General features: G+C 33.3%; 1 protein-coding gene across 2 annotated transcripts; it reads left to right on the plus strand.

Annotated features, from left to right (window-relative positions):
• The first annotated feature begins 3,050 nt into the window (after positions 1 to 3,050).
• On the plus strand, positions 3,051 to 13,617 carry LOC21402394 (N-terminal acetyltransferase A complex auxiliary subunit NAA15). 2 transcript variants are annotated; one of them, XM_010111998.2, is made up of 26 exons: positions 3,051 to 3,283; positions 4,130 to 4,208; positions 4,671 to 4,753; positions 4,849 to 4,998; positions 5,951 to 6,066; positions 6,538 to 6,643; positions 7,121 to 7,192; positions 7,291 to 7,406; positions 7,591 to 7,723; positions 8,106 to 8,183; positions 8,275 to 8,328; positions 8,445 to 8,515; positions 8,740 to 8,794; positions 8,868 to 8,963; positions 9,366 to 9,494; positions 9,685 to 9,767; positions 9,860 to 10,090; positions 10,279 to 10,411; positions 10,493 to 10,600; positions 11,046 to 11,177; positions 11,398 to 11,454; positions 11,982 to 12,079; positions 12,192 to 12,250; positions 12,345 to 12,456; positions 12,559 to 12,656; positions 12,917 to 13,617. In XM_010111998.2, the coding sequence occupies exons 1-26, from the start codon at positions 3,233 to 3,235 to the stop codon at positions 13,120 to 13,122; spliced, it is 2,706 nt and encodes a 901-aa protein (XP_010110300.1). In that variant the 5' UTR covers positions 3,051 to 3,232; the 3' UTR covers positions 13,123 to 13,617. The 2 variants fall into 2 exon arrangements, with proteins under 2 accessions (XP_010110300.1, XP_024030469.1); XM_024174701.1 differs by lacking the exons at positions 3,051 to 3,283; positions 4,130 to 4,208; positions 4,671 to 4,753 and having other exon boundaries at positions 4,929 to 4,998; positions 5,919 to 6,066.
• Positions 13,618 to 14,119: the final 502 nt, after the last annotated feature.

Here is a 14,119-nt window from a genome sequence, read left to right on the forward strand (position 1 = left end):
ATATATATATATATATATATAAGAGATATGCCAGTTGCCAGCTTTGGTAAGTAGTAACGCTTTTGTTGCTTTTATCTATCGAGAATTTGAGAAATGAACATAAAAAGAAAGGAAAAAAACAGGGAACAACATGTCGTTTCTGCGTGTTTGACAACGTTTTCTGTCGTTAAACAACACGTGACATTGTTTTCAGGTTTTGCCCCTTGATTGGCAAGTTGCTCTGTGAACTTTTAACCTTGGCATGAGAATTTTGTAAAATGTCTGCTTCCTAGCCTACGAAGAATGTTACGTATTTCTTAAGAACGTCTTGTAAACATAGAATATATTTATCGAACATGAAACGACAATGGGTGTCTTAAACCAAAAATGAAAACAGATGTCTTCAACCACTGCTTTCTGTACGCATAAACGACAAGACGTTCTTTAGCCAAAAGCAATGGATTTGTTAAATACATTAGTTAGGTAAAAAGGCATGAATCAAGAGTAACCAGTAAAATTTTAAGTTCATGCACTTCTAACAGTAATTTCAGTAATTTTCTCATTTATTAAACCAAAAACCCCAATGCCTTTCCTGAAATCAAGACTTTTTATTTTTTTCCGATTTCCAATTTTCATTAAAAAATGCAACCAACGTTATTGCTAACCCATTTCCAATGAACAACCCTCGGTAGACTTGAGAAATTTCGTCAATCAGATTTCTCAAACCAAAAATGGCATCTGTATCTCTTGAAAGTGTACGTGTCAAGATTTTTACTCGTTACTCTTTATTCATAATTTTTTTAATTAAATAATTATACTAACAATAAAATATTTATCAAGAGTATCGACTCATATATTCTTAAAAGTAAATTTTCTATTTTTCTGATATTCATTACACTAACACGATGCCTTTTAGTTTTCAAACGTCAATCAGATTTCTCAAACCAAAAACGACATCTGTATCTCTTGAAAGTGTACGTGTCAAAACTTTTACTCGTTACTCTTTATTCATAATTTTTTTAATTAAATAATTATACTAACAATAAAATATTTATCAAGAGTATCGACTCATATATTCTTAAAAGTAAATTCTCTATTTTTCTGATATTCATTACACTAACACGATGCCTTTTAGTTTTCAAACGTCAATCAGATTTCTCAAACCAAAAACGACATTTGTATCTCTTGAAAGTGTACGTGTCAAAACTTTTACTCGTTACTCTTTATTCATAATTTTTTTAATTAAATAATTATACTAACAATAAAATATTTATCAAGAGTATCGACTCATATATTCTTAAAAGTAAATTCTCTATTTTTCTGATATTCATTACACTAACACGATGCCTTTTAGTTTTCAAATGACATGAAAATCTATAAAACAAACGGCATGTCATGTTTATAATTGAACGACATAAACACCACATACAACGACTTGTAGTTTAAAGCGACATTTTAAAATAGGAGAAATAAAAGCTATTACTTGAGCACACGCATGCAAAATGAAGGCACATCATTTTCTTAACTCAAATTGAGAATTTGAGTTAAAAAGTTAGAGTAAATAAAAAACTCAACAAACTCAATTAACCCACTAAATTTAACCTATTATAACAAGAATTCGACCAACCTGATCAATACATTAACCCAACCTCATCCAATCCGACTATTAATTATGTGGGTTTGGATTGAGTTTTCTTAACCCGAAGGCATCCAATCTCTCTCTCTCTCTATATATATATATTCCTATCTCATAATAAGTATTTATCTTATATTTTACATTAATTACTTGACAACTTATTATATTTTATATTGTATGAGTTTTTATTATCGTTTGTTTGTTTGTCTACAATTTATATATTTGAACTTGTTTCCATATATTTTATTCTTTTATTAGTTTATAACTTATGAGATAATTTTGGTGCTAATATTATGATGAAAGTTAACTTTTTTCGTATATATTTTTTTTATTTTAGGTTGAATAATTAGCTTTATTTATTTATTCTATATTATGTTCCAACCGGATAAAGTCCCCCAACCCAATTCACCTAAATTTTAATTGGGTGAGTTGATTTTAAACTTTGGGTTGATTCGGTGGCTTAAATTTGAAATCAACCAATCCAAACATAATTGCGTGGGTTGAAAATTTTAAAAACACACCCAACCCACTCAATGTTCACCCTTACTCTTATTATACTAGTTGAACCCTATGTGTAATGCACGTGGAGTAAACCGTGTGTTAAGTTTTAATTATTGTGTTATTATTAAAAGTATATAAAATTTGAATATAAAATCCCAAAGAGGAATCAAAATGAAAAAAATAAAGTTTAAGGGCAAGAAGCCTAAAAAAGTGAAAAAAAAAAGAGAGACTAAAAAAAAAAAATAAGTATTAAGACAAAAGGAACCACAAGATTAGAAGTAAAATTTCAAGATAAAAATAAAAAGAGAGTCAAAAAGGACCAAAATGAGAAAATAAATTTAGGAAAGAAAGGAACCAAGATGGAAAAATAAATAAATAAAATTTTGAAAAAGGTAAAAAGAATTAAAATGAAGAAATAAATAAATTTTATGACAAAAGAAACCAATTAAAATGATGTAGTTTAGGCATCGTTTAGTTCGTTGATTTGAGTTTTCAATTCGAATTGATACATGACTTTATGTGAGAGTTTTTAATTGTAACAAAAAAATTAGATGTGACTGTTTTTAAGAGCTTTTAACTGTAGTAAACTGAAATTGAAAACTCAAATCAGTGAAATAAACAAAATTTTAATCACTTTGATTAGAAAAGTGCACTATAACAAGTACACATTAACACTTTTTATATATGGATTAACACTTTTTATATGTAGATATAGATATAGACACAGGAGAAATATCAACTCACAATAGTAAAAAAATTTGTAAAAAAAAATTTAAGTTGTGATTCTAACAAAAAAAAAAAAAAAAAAGACACGTTCTAAATCTTAAAAAAAAAAAAGGAAAAAAAAACAAGTAATCAAATTTAGATCATTTTTCTAAAAAATATATATTATTATTTTCCTGACTTTATTGTTTTTGTTTTTGCGTCTCCTTCACAGTAGGGTTGCAGCAGATAAACGCCACAACTCCTATCTCTCCTCTTTCATCGCAACCCTTCTTCTTCTTCTTCTTCTTCTTCTAAAGCACTTCCAGTTTCCACACGGACGCACTTTCCCTTTTACATTCACTTTCACTTTCATTTCACTCACTCTCTCGCTCTCTCTCTTCCTCTGCAACAATGGGTGCCTCTCTCCCTCCCAAAGAGGCCAACCTCTTCAAGCTCATCGTCGTAAGCTCCGATTCCCTACTCTTTTTCTTTCTACTGTCAATTGCTTCGAGATCCAACTACGATTTTATATTTCTCTTTCGTTGGCCGAAAATTGAATAGAAAAAAACCCTAGTTTTTCCTTTTGTTTGATTCCGTGTCGTGATTGTTTACTTATTCTCTGTTGCTTGAATGCTCGAAGAATCGATCTTAATGGGAAAATTGGGACTCTTTTTTAGTCGTTGTGTGGTTGTACGAGGAAATGGATGATTAAGTCAACTGGTGGGGTTTACTTTGGCGAATTGTATCCAGTTTCTGGTTATTATGCCGGAAATGCATAGTGGGAAAGGACTACGAGAGTTCTTAGTGCTTGATTTTCCTATTTCTTTAATGATTTTATTGATAAAGTTTTGAGCTCTGATATTGGATCGGTTATTAGAATCAAGTGTTTGACTAGGGAGAGGCATATAGAAGTAGAAACATAAACTGGTTAGTGATTAAGGGAATGCAACTTCTTTCGAATTCGTTCTTTGGTAAGTTGATGCAATGTGGTATCCAAAGCCATTATGGCTATTTTCTTGATTCAAGTTCACGGTTTTTTTTTTTTTTTTTTTTGATAGTTTGAACACTTAGCTTTGATCTCAAACTTCTATGAATTGGACATTGACTTTTGATCAATTAAGATAATTGCGGTTAAACTCATTTGTCCAGAATTTTTTTTAATCTTGTCCATAAACGTGGCTCTTTGTGTGCAAAAGGATAGAGATCAATTATCTGCTTAGTTCAGCGCTTTTGTGCTAATTCATGCAGTCAATCGATTTAATTTGATTTAATGTCTTAATTTCGTATTAATATTATACTTGATTGCAGAAATCATATGAAACTAAACAGTATAAGAAGGGTCTGAAAGCAGCAGACACCATATTAAAAAAGTTTCCAGACCATGGAGGTATGTTCCTCTTCATGCAATTTGTAACATTGGTATTACAAAATAAGCTAAGAGGCTTACACAGTGTATATTTTTTTTTATTAAAGGTGTTGTTTCCCTTCTTGTTATTTGGTTCTCGTTTTTCTCATATTAACTCAAAGGCGTTGTAACAGTTATTTTATTTTATTTTTAATCATGTGGACCTCTTCATTTTTTCTTAAATAAACTATTAACAAATGAAAAAGTTAGTTTGTACTTTGTATAATATCTAGTCCGTGAAATTCAAGTTTATATGGTTTAGATTTAATTGTAGCGCCGTATTGTTCGTTGGAGTTTTAAATTTATGCAGGCTCATTTGTTGCTGTTATTGCTAATCTTAATTTTGGAATTCCTTTTTACAACTAGGTTTTTTTTTTTTCAACTAAACGATTTTATTTTTATTTTTATTTTTATTTTATGTTTTTGTGTTTCAATGTTGGTCAGAAACATTATCAATGAAGGGGTTGACATTGAATTGCATGGACCGTAAATCTGAAGCGTATGAACTTGTTCGTCTAGGATTAAAGGTGAGGATCTTTAGGGTTTAACTAAATTGTTTTGTTGTGTTCTGTTTCCAAAACCTTTCTTTTTATTTACTGTCAGGCTTCTTTGTCTTTTGCAGAATGACCTCAAAAGTCATGTCTGCTGGCATGTTTATGGTCTTCTTTATCGATCAGATAGAGAATACAGGGAGGCGATCAAATGCTATAGAAATGCACTGAGGATAGATCCAGACAATATTGAAATCCTAAGGGACCTGTCACTCTTACAGGTATGTTCTTGGTTAGGAGTGTTCAATAAATCGATCAAATTGATGAGACTGAACGGACCAATCCGAACCAATCTAACAAGCCAAATTAATCAGTTTTTCTTTTAAATTTTAATCGATCTGTTTGATTGGCTTGGAGGTCCCCCTTTTCTTTGTCGTTTTTGTTATTAGTTTTAAAAGTTTGACACCAGTAAACCGACCACCTAATATGTGCATGTATGTATGTACGTATATGTATGTATGTGTATATATGTATATGTTACATATATATAATATTTTCTTACATATCATCTTTTTTATATCTTCATTACTGTTATTTATGTCTGTGTATATACGTATATATTACATAGTATTTGTATTATGTATCATCTTTTTTATAGTCTCATAACTGTGATCCTTTTATACGTTATCATGTTTTAGAATGGCTTTGTATGATTTTAGGCTTTCCTGAATTAAGATAGTTATCCAACAAGTGGAATAAAGTATATAAATTAAGTTCAAAGTTTAATTTACATGATGACTTCAAATGCCTACAATTGTTAGGCCTATGAGTGAAAACTGGCCAAATGTCATTTAAAATGATTATGTATAGTTTGGTTTTCCTTCCAAACTTCAAATCAGACCGACCAAATAAATTCCACTGTTCTGTTTAGTTAGTAGGTTTCCTCGCCAAACCAAACTAACCATGTACACCCCTTCTTGATGTTAATCTTTCCTGTTATGGTCACATAAAGCTTAAACAAAGAAATATCTAACGAGCTTTTCCTGTTTCAAAGTTATCTATCTCACTTGTTAAATGTAGGCTGTAGCTATATATCTTAATATCATATTTGTCAATTGTGACGTTATCAGTCTCTGTTGTAGTGCCTTCTCTTTAGTATATTTCTTTACTTAGTTATGTTATTTTCCTTGTGTTGTTTCAGCTAATGATGGCTGTGTATCCATCCTGTTGCAGGCTCAAATGAGGGATTTGACAGGTTTTGTTGAGACAAGACAACAACTCCTGACTCTAAAACCAAATCATCGTATGAATTGGATTGGCTTTGCTGTTGCCCACCATTTAAACTCAAAGTATAATTTGATCCTTTTTATCATCAAACTATTACTTAGCTTTTTTCTTATCCCCTATTACTTAGCGCTTTCCTTTTTCCCCTATTACTTACCTTTCATTATCATTCCCTCTGAATGAGTTATTCTAATACAGTACTAGTACTAAACAATCATGAATCATATTGAATTTTAGATTGTCAAGCCTTTTTTAATTAAAGTATCCAATAAGTAGAAGTTTGTGCTTTGACCGTCGTCTGAAATTTGGAGAATACATTTATGGTTCTATTCTTTTACTTGTGGCAATATAGGTGTCCTATTAGTTGTTCAAAAAATTAAAAGTGTCTCCTTTTCGTTAGTTTTTGTTCTCTTAACCTTTTTAATTCCCCAAGTTTTTTAGCATGTAACCATATTTTTTTTGGCCTTATCTTTTATGCGATTAATTTGACGTTTATGTTGCCTACACTAAAGCATTTTTTTATTTTTTCTTCTTAGCGCTTTGAAAGCAGTTGAAATTCTTGAAGCGTATGAAGGAACGCTGGAAGATGATTTCCCTCCTGATAATGAACGTTGTGAACATGGGGAAATGCTCCTGTATAAGGTATTGTAACTGGAACCTTCTGTATATGGCTATTTCTGTTAGATAACAATTGAGACTCTGTGGAGAACCAGTTGGTCATAGTGGTGAATTTTTTAGTCGTACTATAATTATTAATTGTTGTAGGTTCTGTTGTCCTTTATGGACTTATCTGGATTGGAGTCTTATTTCTATTTATCTGTTGTCCTTTGTATATGTTTGCTTGATCTAGATACAACTAAGAAATAATATCATTTTTTTTTTCAACTTTAAAGCGAACACTTTATATATGTTTGGTTGATCTTGAGACAACTCAAAAATAATATCATTTTTTTTTCTGGTTTTGCATAACTCCTCTAGCTTTGTGTGTGTGTGTGTGTGTGTGTCTGTACTTTATGGATAAATAAATGGTTCTATTTTTTTTACTAGTGGATGCAAAAAATTGGTTATTTCTCTGGCTCTTATGATTCTGATAGTTGGACGTGTCATTTGTTTATCCAGATTTCATTGTTAGAAGAATCTGGTTCTCTTGAGAGAGCTCTTGATGAATTGCACAAGAAAGAGTTGAAAATAGTAAGCTTCTGCTACATATTTTCTTTTAATTATGTTGAGTTTGAGCATGATGATCTTTATTCTTCAGTACTTATCATCTCATTTTCATGTGTTTCAAGGTTGATAAATTAGCTTATAAAGAACAAGAGGTTTCTCTTTTGGTAAAGCTTGGTCGCTTTGAAGAAGGTGCTACTTTGTACAAGGCATTACTTGCCATGAATCCTGACAATTACAGGTGATTTAAGATGCTTTTATGTTGAAATTTATGGCTATTTTTGAAGATGCTGAATATTGCTGTCAATTTTTTCTGCAATCATGGGCATGTACGTAGATGCATATAGTATTATGACTGATTGCATGTGGCACATGCCCGGGTTTTGCATAAGGTAAGCTAATATGTTTGGTCCGTGAACTTTCAGATACTATGAAGGCCTTCAAAAATGCGTCGGGCTCTATTCAGAAAACAGCCAGTATTCATCTGATCAAATTGAGCTGTTAGATAAATTGTACAAATCGCTTAGGCAGCAATACAATTGGTCATCTGCTGTCAAGGTAAACTATCACCTGGTTGAGTGAACTCTGAGCTGTGGAGATAGACCTCAAAATGTTAGAAACTAAGGATACCGGCTTCTAAAGTGCTTATGTCAATTCTCATAGCTCAACACCCATATTTCTTTTCATCTTATTTTAGACATGAGCTTAGCTATATGGAGTCTACCCTATGTATGGGCATTCTTAGGTGTGAAATGATAAGGTGAATCATGTTTTGACTGGAATTTTTATTTACCTTCTTTCAACTGTTTCTGTTGTTATCATCAGCATCAGAATCACTCTCAGCACTATCGTCTTTATTATTTGTTGATGCCTCGTTACTTTCTTTAAAAAATGACGAACTTTACAGAAGACGTATTGAAACTCTCTTGTGGTGTTTCAGAGAATACCTCTGGACTTTCTCCAAGGTGACAAATTTCGTGAAGCAGCAGACAATTACATTAGGCCTCTTCTTACCAAGGTATTTGTGGTTTATTTCATAGTACTCTGATTGGTCTCAAGTCCTTTGCTTTTCTGTTTTTAATGGTGATTTATGTTCTTTATGCTTTCAGGGAGTTCCTTCATTATTCTCCGACCTTTCTCCTTTGTACGATCATCCTGGCAAGGTTAATCTTCATCCTTGTTGATTGTTCCATAAATCAAGTTTGCATATTTTTTTATGGATGCAAGGAAATATCAGTTCAATAGGTTCTTATATTTATGTTTTGGCAATGTTTTTCAGGCTGATATTCTAGAACAACTTATTCTTGCGTTGGAGCATTCAATTAGGACAACTGGTCGATACCCTGGAAGGTAAGATATGCTAATGCTTTATTGTAATGTAGTGTTGTAGGCCCCCATTGAAATTTCAAGTTCCTTACGATTTATTCATTGAAATTTAATGCAATTTCAATAAAGTGGAATTAAGTCTCTTTTTATTACTATTAATATTTTAATAACAGTGCGGTTTCATGGCGAAGAATCCTTTTGGTATTTCTTGTTGATTCGTTCTGTTTTTGTGTTTATTATATATGCAGGGAAGACAAAGAACCTCCTTCAACTCTTATGTGGGCCTTATTCTTGTTAGCACAGGTTAGCCACCATTACTCTTCTCCTTTTATATTCTTGGAATTTGTTTTTGCTTAGAAGACCTGTGTGAATGCAGCATTATGACAGACGAGGACAGTATGACCTTTCTCTTTCTAAAATTGACGAGGCCATTGAGCACACTCCAACTGTGATTGATTTATACTCTGCCAAGGTAGGTTAATGATTTTTCTTTTGTTTGTATTCTTTCATGCCACAGACTAAGATTATTGCATCCACTGCTCCTTCTATTATGGTTTTGAAGGTCTGGTGCCCTGACCAAGGATAAACTATTGGTAATAGTTATGTTCATACGAATATTGGAGTTGATGTTCCAATATTAGTATATGCAAGTTGTCTGAGTTTTTGCATATATATGCATCTATGGGTACATATTGTAATATCATTTTGGTGTCACATTTCTGATTTTTTTTGGAAGAGTTGCTCGTCACAGTACTTCAAATTTCTATCAAGATCCTCTTGCAGTCCTTCAGAGGTCTTTGATGGATTATGTTCTCATGATTTATTATTGTTTTTAGTGTACTTATCTGTAGCTTCTTTTTTGAAATGTTCACAGAGCCGGATTTTGAAGCACGCTGGTGATTTGGCTGCTGCTGCTGCATTAGCAGATGAAGCTAGATGTATGGATCTTGCAGATCGCTACATAAACAGTGAATGTGTTAAGCGTATGCTTCAGGCTGATCAGGTACTGAAGCCGTCTTTTTTCATCATTGATCTTGTTGTTGTTGTTGTGGGGTTTTTTTTTTTTTTTTTTTTTTTTTTTTTTTTCCTCGTGGCTTCTAAACGTGTCATATGTGTCACGTTGTGTTTCACTATCTCTCTTTTCTGTCCTTTAGGAGATAAATTGATTTCTAAAAAACTATTTGATTTTGCAGGTTCCTTTAGGTGAAAAAACTGCAGTGTTGTTCACCAAAGATGGAGATCAGCACAACAACCTTCACGACATGCAGTGCATGTGGTGTGTCTCTTCTTACCTGCTGGAATTATTTATTTGTCAATGCTGGTGTTTTGTTAGCCTGCTTTTAAGTATTTCTGTATATTCTACTGAAGGTATGAGCTAGCATCTGGTGAAAGTTACTTCCGCCAAGGTGATCTTGGACGGGCTTTGAAGAAATTTCTATCTGTGGAGAAGCACTATGCTGATATTACTGAAGATCAATTTGACTTCCATTCTTATTGCTTAAGGAAAATGACTTTACGCACCTATGTTGAAATGCTTAAATTCCAAGACCGGTTGCATTCACATTCATACTTTCACAAAGCAGCTGTTGGTGCAATCAGGTGAAGCATTAATATTTGGTCCATATTTTAAATTGATGACTCCTGATGAAATGCTAATTAGCAATCAAATATTCCTTTATGGGCGCTTTATAGCTTGATGATAATTCTCTCTTTTCTTTTTTTCTTTTTTAATTTTTTTTAATTTTTTTGTTCTGCCTTAGTTAATGATGTTGGATGTTCATCTGCAGATGCTACATAAGGTTGCATGATTCCCCATCAAAGTTGACAGCTGAAGAAGATGATGATATTTCCAAGTTGCCGCCTTCTCAAAAGAAGAAATTGAGGCAAAAACAAAGAAAAGCAGAAGCTCGGGCAAAGAAAGTATTGTATTTTGTTTCTGTGGCTTGTCGTCCCTTTCTCCTTTATAGATTTTCATCCTAATATTTGGCAAATTTTTCTTAGGAGGCTGAAGGAAAAAATGAAGAATCCAGTGCTAGTAACGTATCTAAGACTGGGAAACGAACTGTCAAACCCGTTGATCCAGATCCACATGGGGAAAAATTGTTGCAGGTTCACTTTAACTTCATTGTATTTCCAAACTTAGAGATTTTTGCAGATTTTTTTGAAGTCTGTCATCCAAACTGTTCATGGGTTTGGACCTAAAAGGTGCAATTTGAATCAGGTCCATATTCCAAACTGATGTTTGGGAATAAATGGGCTTAATTCAGATTTTGAAAATGATCCAAACCTCTCTCAATTCTGAGTTGAGCCCTCCCTCCATTCGGGTTAAATTCAGAATTTGATCTTTATTTTTTCAGTTCAAACTCCTATTTTCAACAGCTATCCAAACACATATTCAGATTTTGTTCCTAGTTCAAATTTAATGCCTTCGCTCATATTTTACACTTTAAATTAAAAAGGTTGGAGTCTTACGAATTTCAACCTGCGAACCAAATGGATAGTATGGCTTACATCCGGGAAATATTGCCCCTCATATCTATACGTGTTTATCCAGGTTGAAGATCCTCTGGCAGAAGCCACGAGGTACTTGAAGCTGCTCCAAAAGAACTCCCCTGATTCAGTAGAAACACACTTCCTTTCTTTTGAAGTGAATGTGAGAAGGCAGAAGGTTTTGCTTGCCTTCCAGGTAAACTTGTGTTTAAATTTCGGATGCCCTGGTTGCTTTGTGGTTTTATTAAGGCAACAGAAAACAAATAACAAATTGTAACCCTTGGCATTTTTTTAGTTGATACATATACCTATATGTGTGTGTGTGTGTGTGTGTATTAAATTTCCATTTGCATGCATTGATGTTCCACTTTTTTTTCTTCTTATATATGCATATATATATATATATATTACTGTAGGCTGTAAAGCAGCTACTTAGATTGAACGCCGAACATCCAGATACCCATCGCTGCTTGGTATGTATCTCTGTTATTCATGTGCCAGAGTACTTGTAGATATTGGGCTTTTTGCGCTAATCTATTAGTCCCTAAAGTATTAGCATCGTGACAATTTAGGTAAAAAATGTTTTTTTGGCCAATTAGTCCCTGAACTTAATTTTGTTTTTTTTTTTTGGTAGTTTCAGTTCCTGACCATAAAATTAATGATGGATCTTTAAAATTTAATTGAGCTAATCACATTCCTTTTATAAAATAATCACAAACCCTTAAAATTATGCATTTTACAGATCACGTCTTTGTAAAATTTCAAGTAGGCATGTGGGTCCTCTGCTAAATTTCAAAAATTCACTGTTCATTTCAGTGCTTGGGACCACGAATACCAAAAATATTGAGTTTAGGGACTAAATGGCAAAAAACGTTAAGGACGAAACCGTCGCTTGAAAAGTTAAAGGACACGAGGCCAAAAACCCTTTATCTTAATCAGTTTATGTTGTTCTGTCTATTCCGTGTTGGTTTATTCTGATTTTCGAACTTCATAACTACAGATTAAATTCTTCCATAAAGTGGACTCAATGGCTGCTCCAGTTACTGATACTGAGAAACTCATTTGGAGTGTCTTGGAAGCAGAACGCCCAGCAATAAGGTTCTCCGACAATTACATCCTCCCCTACTCCTACTTTGCGTCTTTAATGCCTTAGAATATGTTGTTGAAGTTAAACTAACATACTAAATGTTTCCATTGATTCTCTCTCCAGTCAATTGCATGAGAAATCTCTGAAAGAGGCAAACAAGGTTTTCTTAGAAAAACATCAAGGTGATTTTGAGCCGTAGCCATTTATATCTGGGCTGCTCTCATTATTTTAAGCATCATTTGGCTTACCTTTTTTCCACTTTTTGGTTTTCCGCAGCTTCCTTGATGCATAGAGCTGCAGTTGCAGAATTGCTCTATGCTTTACAACCTGAAAAGAAACCTGAGGCCGTCAAGTTGATTGAAGAATCAACAAACAATCCAGTTGCAACGTAATAACTTCTCTGTTTTTGCATAGTACTTTCACGACTTCAACGTTGCCCTATGTGCTTGTAATAGAAATATTGAACTTCAACGTGTTTTTGTCATGTTAGTAATGGAGCACTTGGACCAGTCAAGGAATGGAAGCTCAAGGATTGCATTACAGTCCACAAACTCCTAGAAACAGTTCTTGACCAAAATGCTGCTCTAAGTACGTACAAAAATCCCACTATCACTATTCCGTGACAGCACTTTAAATGTCCACATTAATTTCCTTTTAAGGGAAGTTCGTTGAACCGGGTCAAGTCTGGAATTTGTTTAAGGGAGAAGATTTTGAACATTCTATTTGTCATTTTGCTGTCAACTTTATATTTTTTCTTGTTTCAGTGAAAGATGGTGGATTTAAAAATTATGCTTATTTGATCAAACCTATTTAGGCACGTCTGAGGTGAAACAATCTCTCTTTTGTAGGATGGAAGGAGCGATGCGCCGAATACTTTCCTTTCTCAACATACTTCGGGGGCAGACTCAGCTCTGCTGTGGCCAACTCTGCATACAACCAAAGTAAGAACCCAGAAAATGGGAGTGCTGACCATTCGCAAAGCTCACCAACTGTGGATCCCCTTGCACCAAACGGAAAACTAGAGGCATTTAAAGACCTTACCATCCGACCATGATGTTGAACTGGGATGTTCATTTGAAGCATTTGCATATTCAACTGTCTGAATGGTGGATCCTGATTGAATCTCTCTAGCCGCATCTCATAAAAATATACTCGGAAGAGAGGTTGCAGCTCATCGAAGAGGACGGGGTTACGCTGATTCAATTTTTACCTTTGATCATAAGATGAGATTTTCTTCGAAACCCAGTTCTACCTCGCCAATTGCAAAAATGTGTTCCTTTCGCAAATGTGTATAATCCACTTTTCATTGCGCTTCTAGGGTTGATGGAAAAGCTAAAAAATTCATTTTTCTTTTCGAGTTAATGGTCCTAGAACCGGTCACATCATAGATATCGGGAGCATGTTGTATTATGCTCATTTCATTTACTTGATTGGTATGTACAAACAGCATAAAGTATGTGAAAATTTTGCCATGGAATTTGCACCAGTGAACCGATGTGTTATTTAAACCTTTAGATTAAGTCGTCCTGCAATTCTTTCAAATGTATGGAATTTAACGTTGGATTCGATTAGTTGGAATTTCTCTTTTGAGGATGTTATAGGTTTCGTTCATTTTATTGATTTGAGTTTTTAATTTTAAATTTTTATAGTAAAAAACTTACAGAAAATGTTATATTTAATTTTTTTTGTTACAGTAAAAAGCTCTTAGAAAATGTTATATTTTAACTCGAATTGAAAACTTGAATCCTGAGGTCATAATTTGTGTAACATTCACTTCACGAAAATTATAAGGTGATTAACAGTTCCTAGAATTTCGTCCTTAGACCGACTTTCTATGGTAAGTCAAAAGTTTGAGACGTATTCAACAGCAGGAAGGATGACGAAGATTAATTTTTGTCGCTGATTTCTTGGATTGGTTTATTCAAAGACTTAATTATAAAGTGACCTCCTTTACCCTTTTTCATTCTCGAGTCATCATTGAATCGATTATGTCTTTTTTTTTTTAATGAAAAAATAAAAAAAGAAAAACCTTTAGAGACTAACGAGAGAAT

This window comes from Morus notabilis, unplaced genomic scaffold (genome assembly GCF_000414095.1).
Source record: "Morus notabilis unplaced genomic scaffold, ASM41409v2 Scaffold151, whole genome shotgun sequence".
NCBI lineage: Eukaryota > Viridiplantae > Streptophyta > Magnoliopsida > Rosales > Moraceae > Morus > Morus notabilis.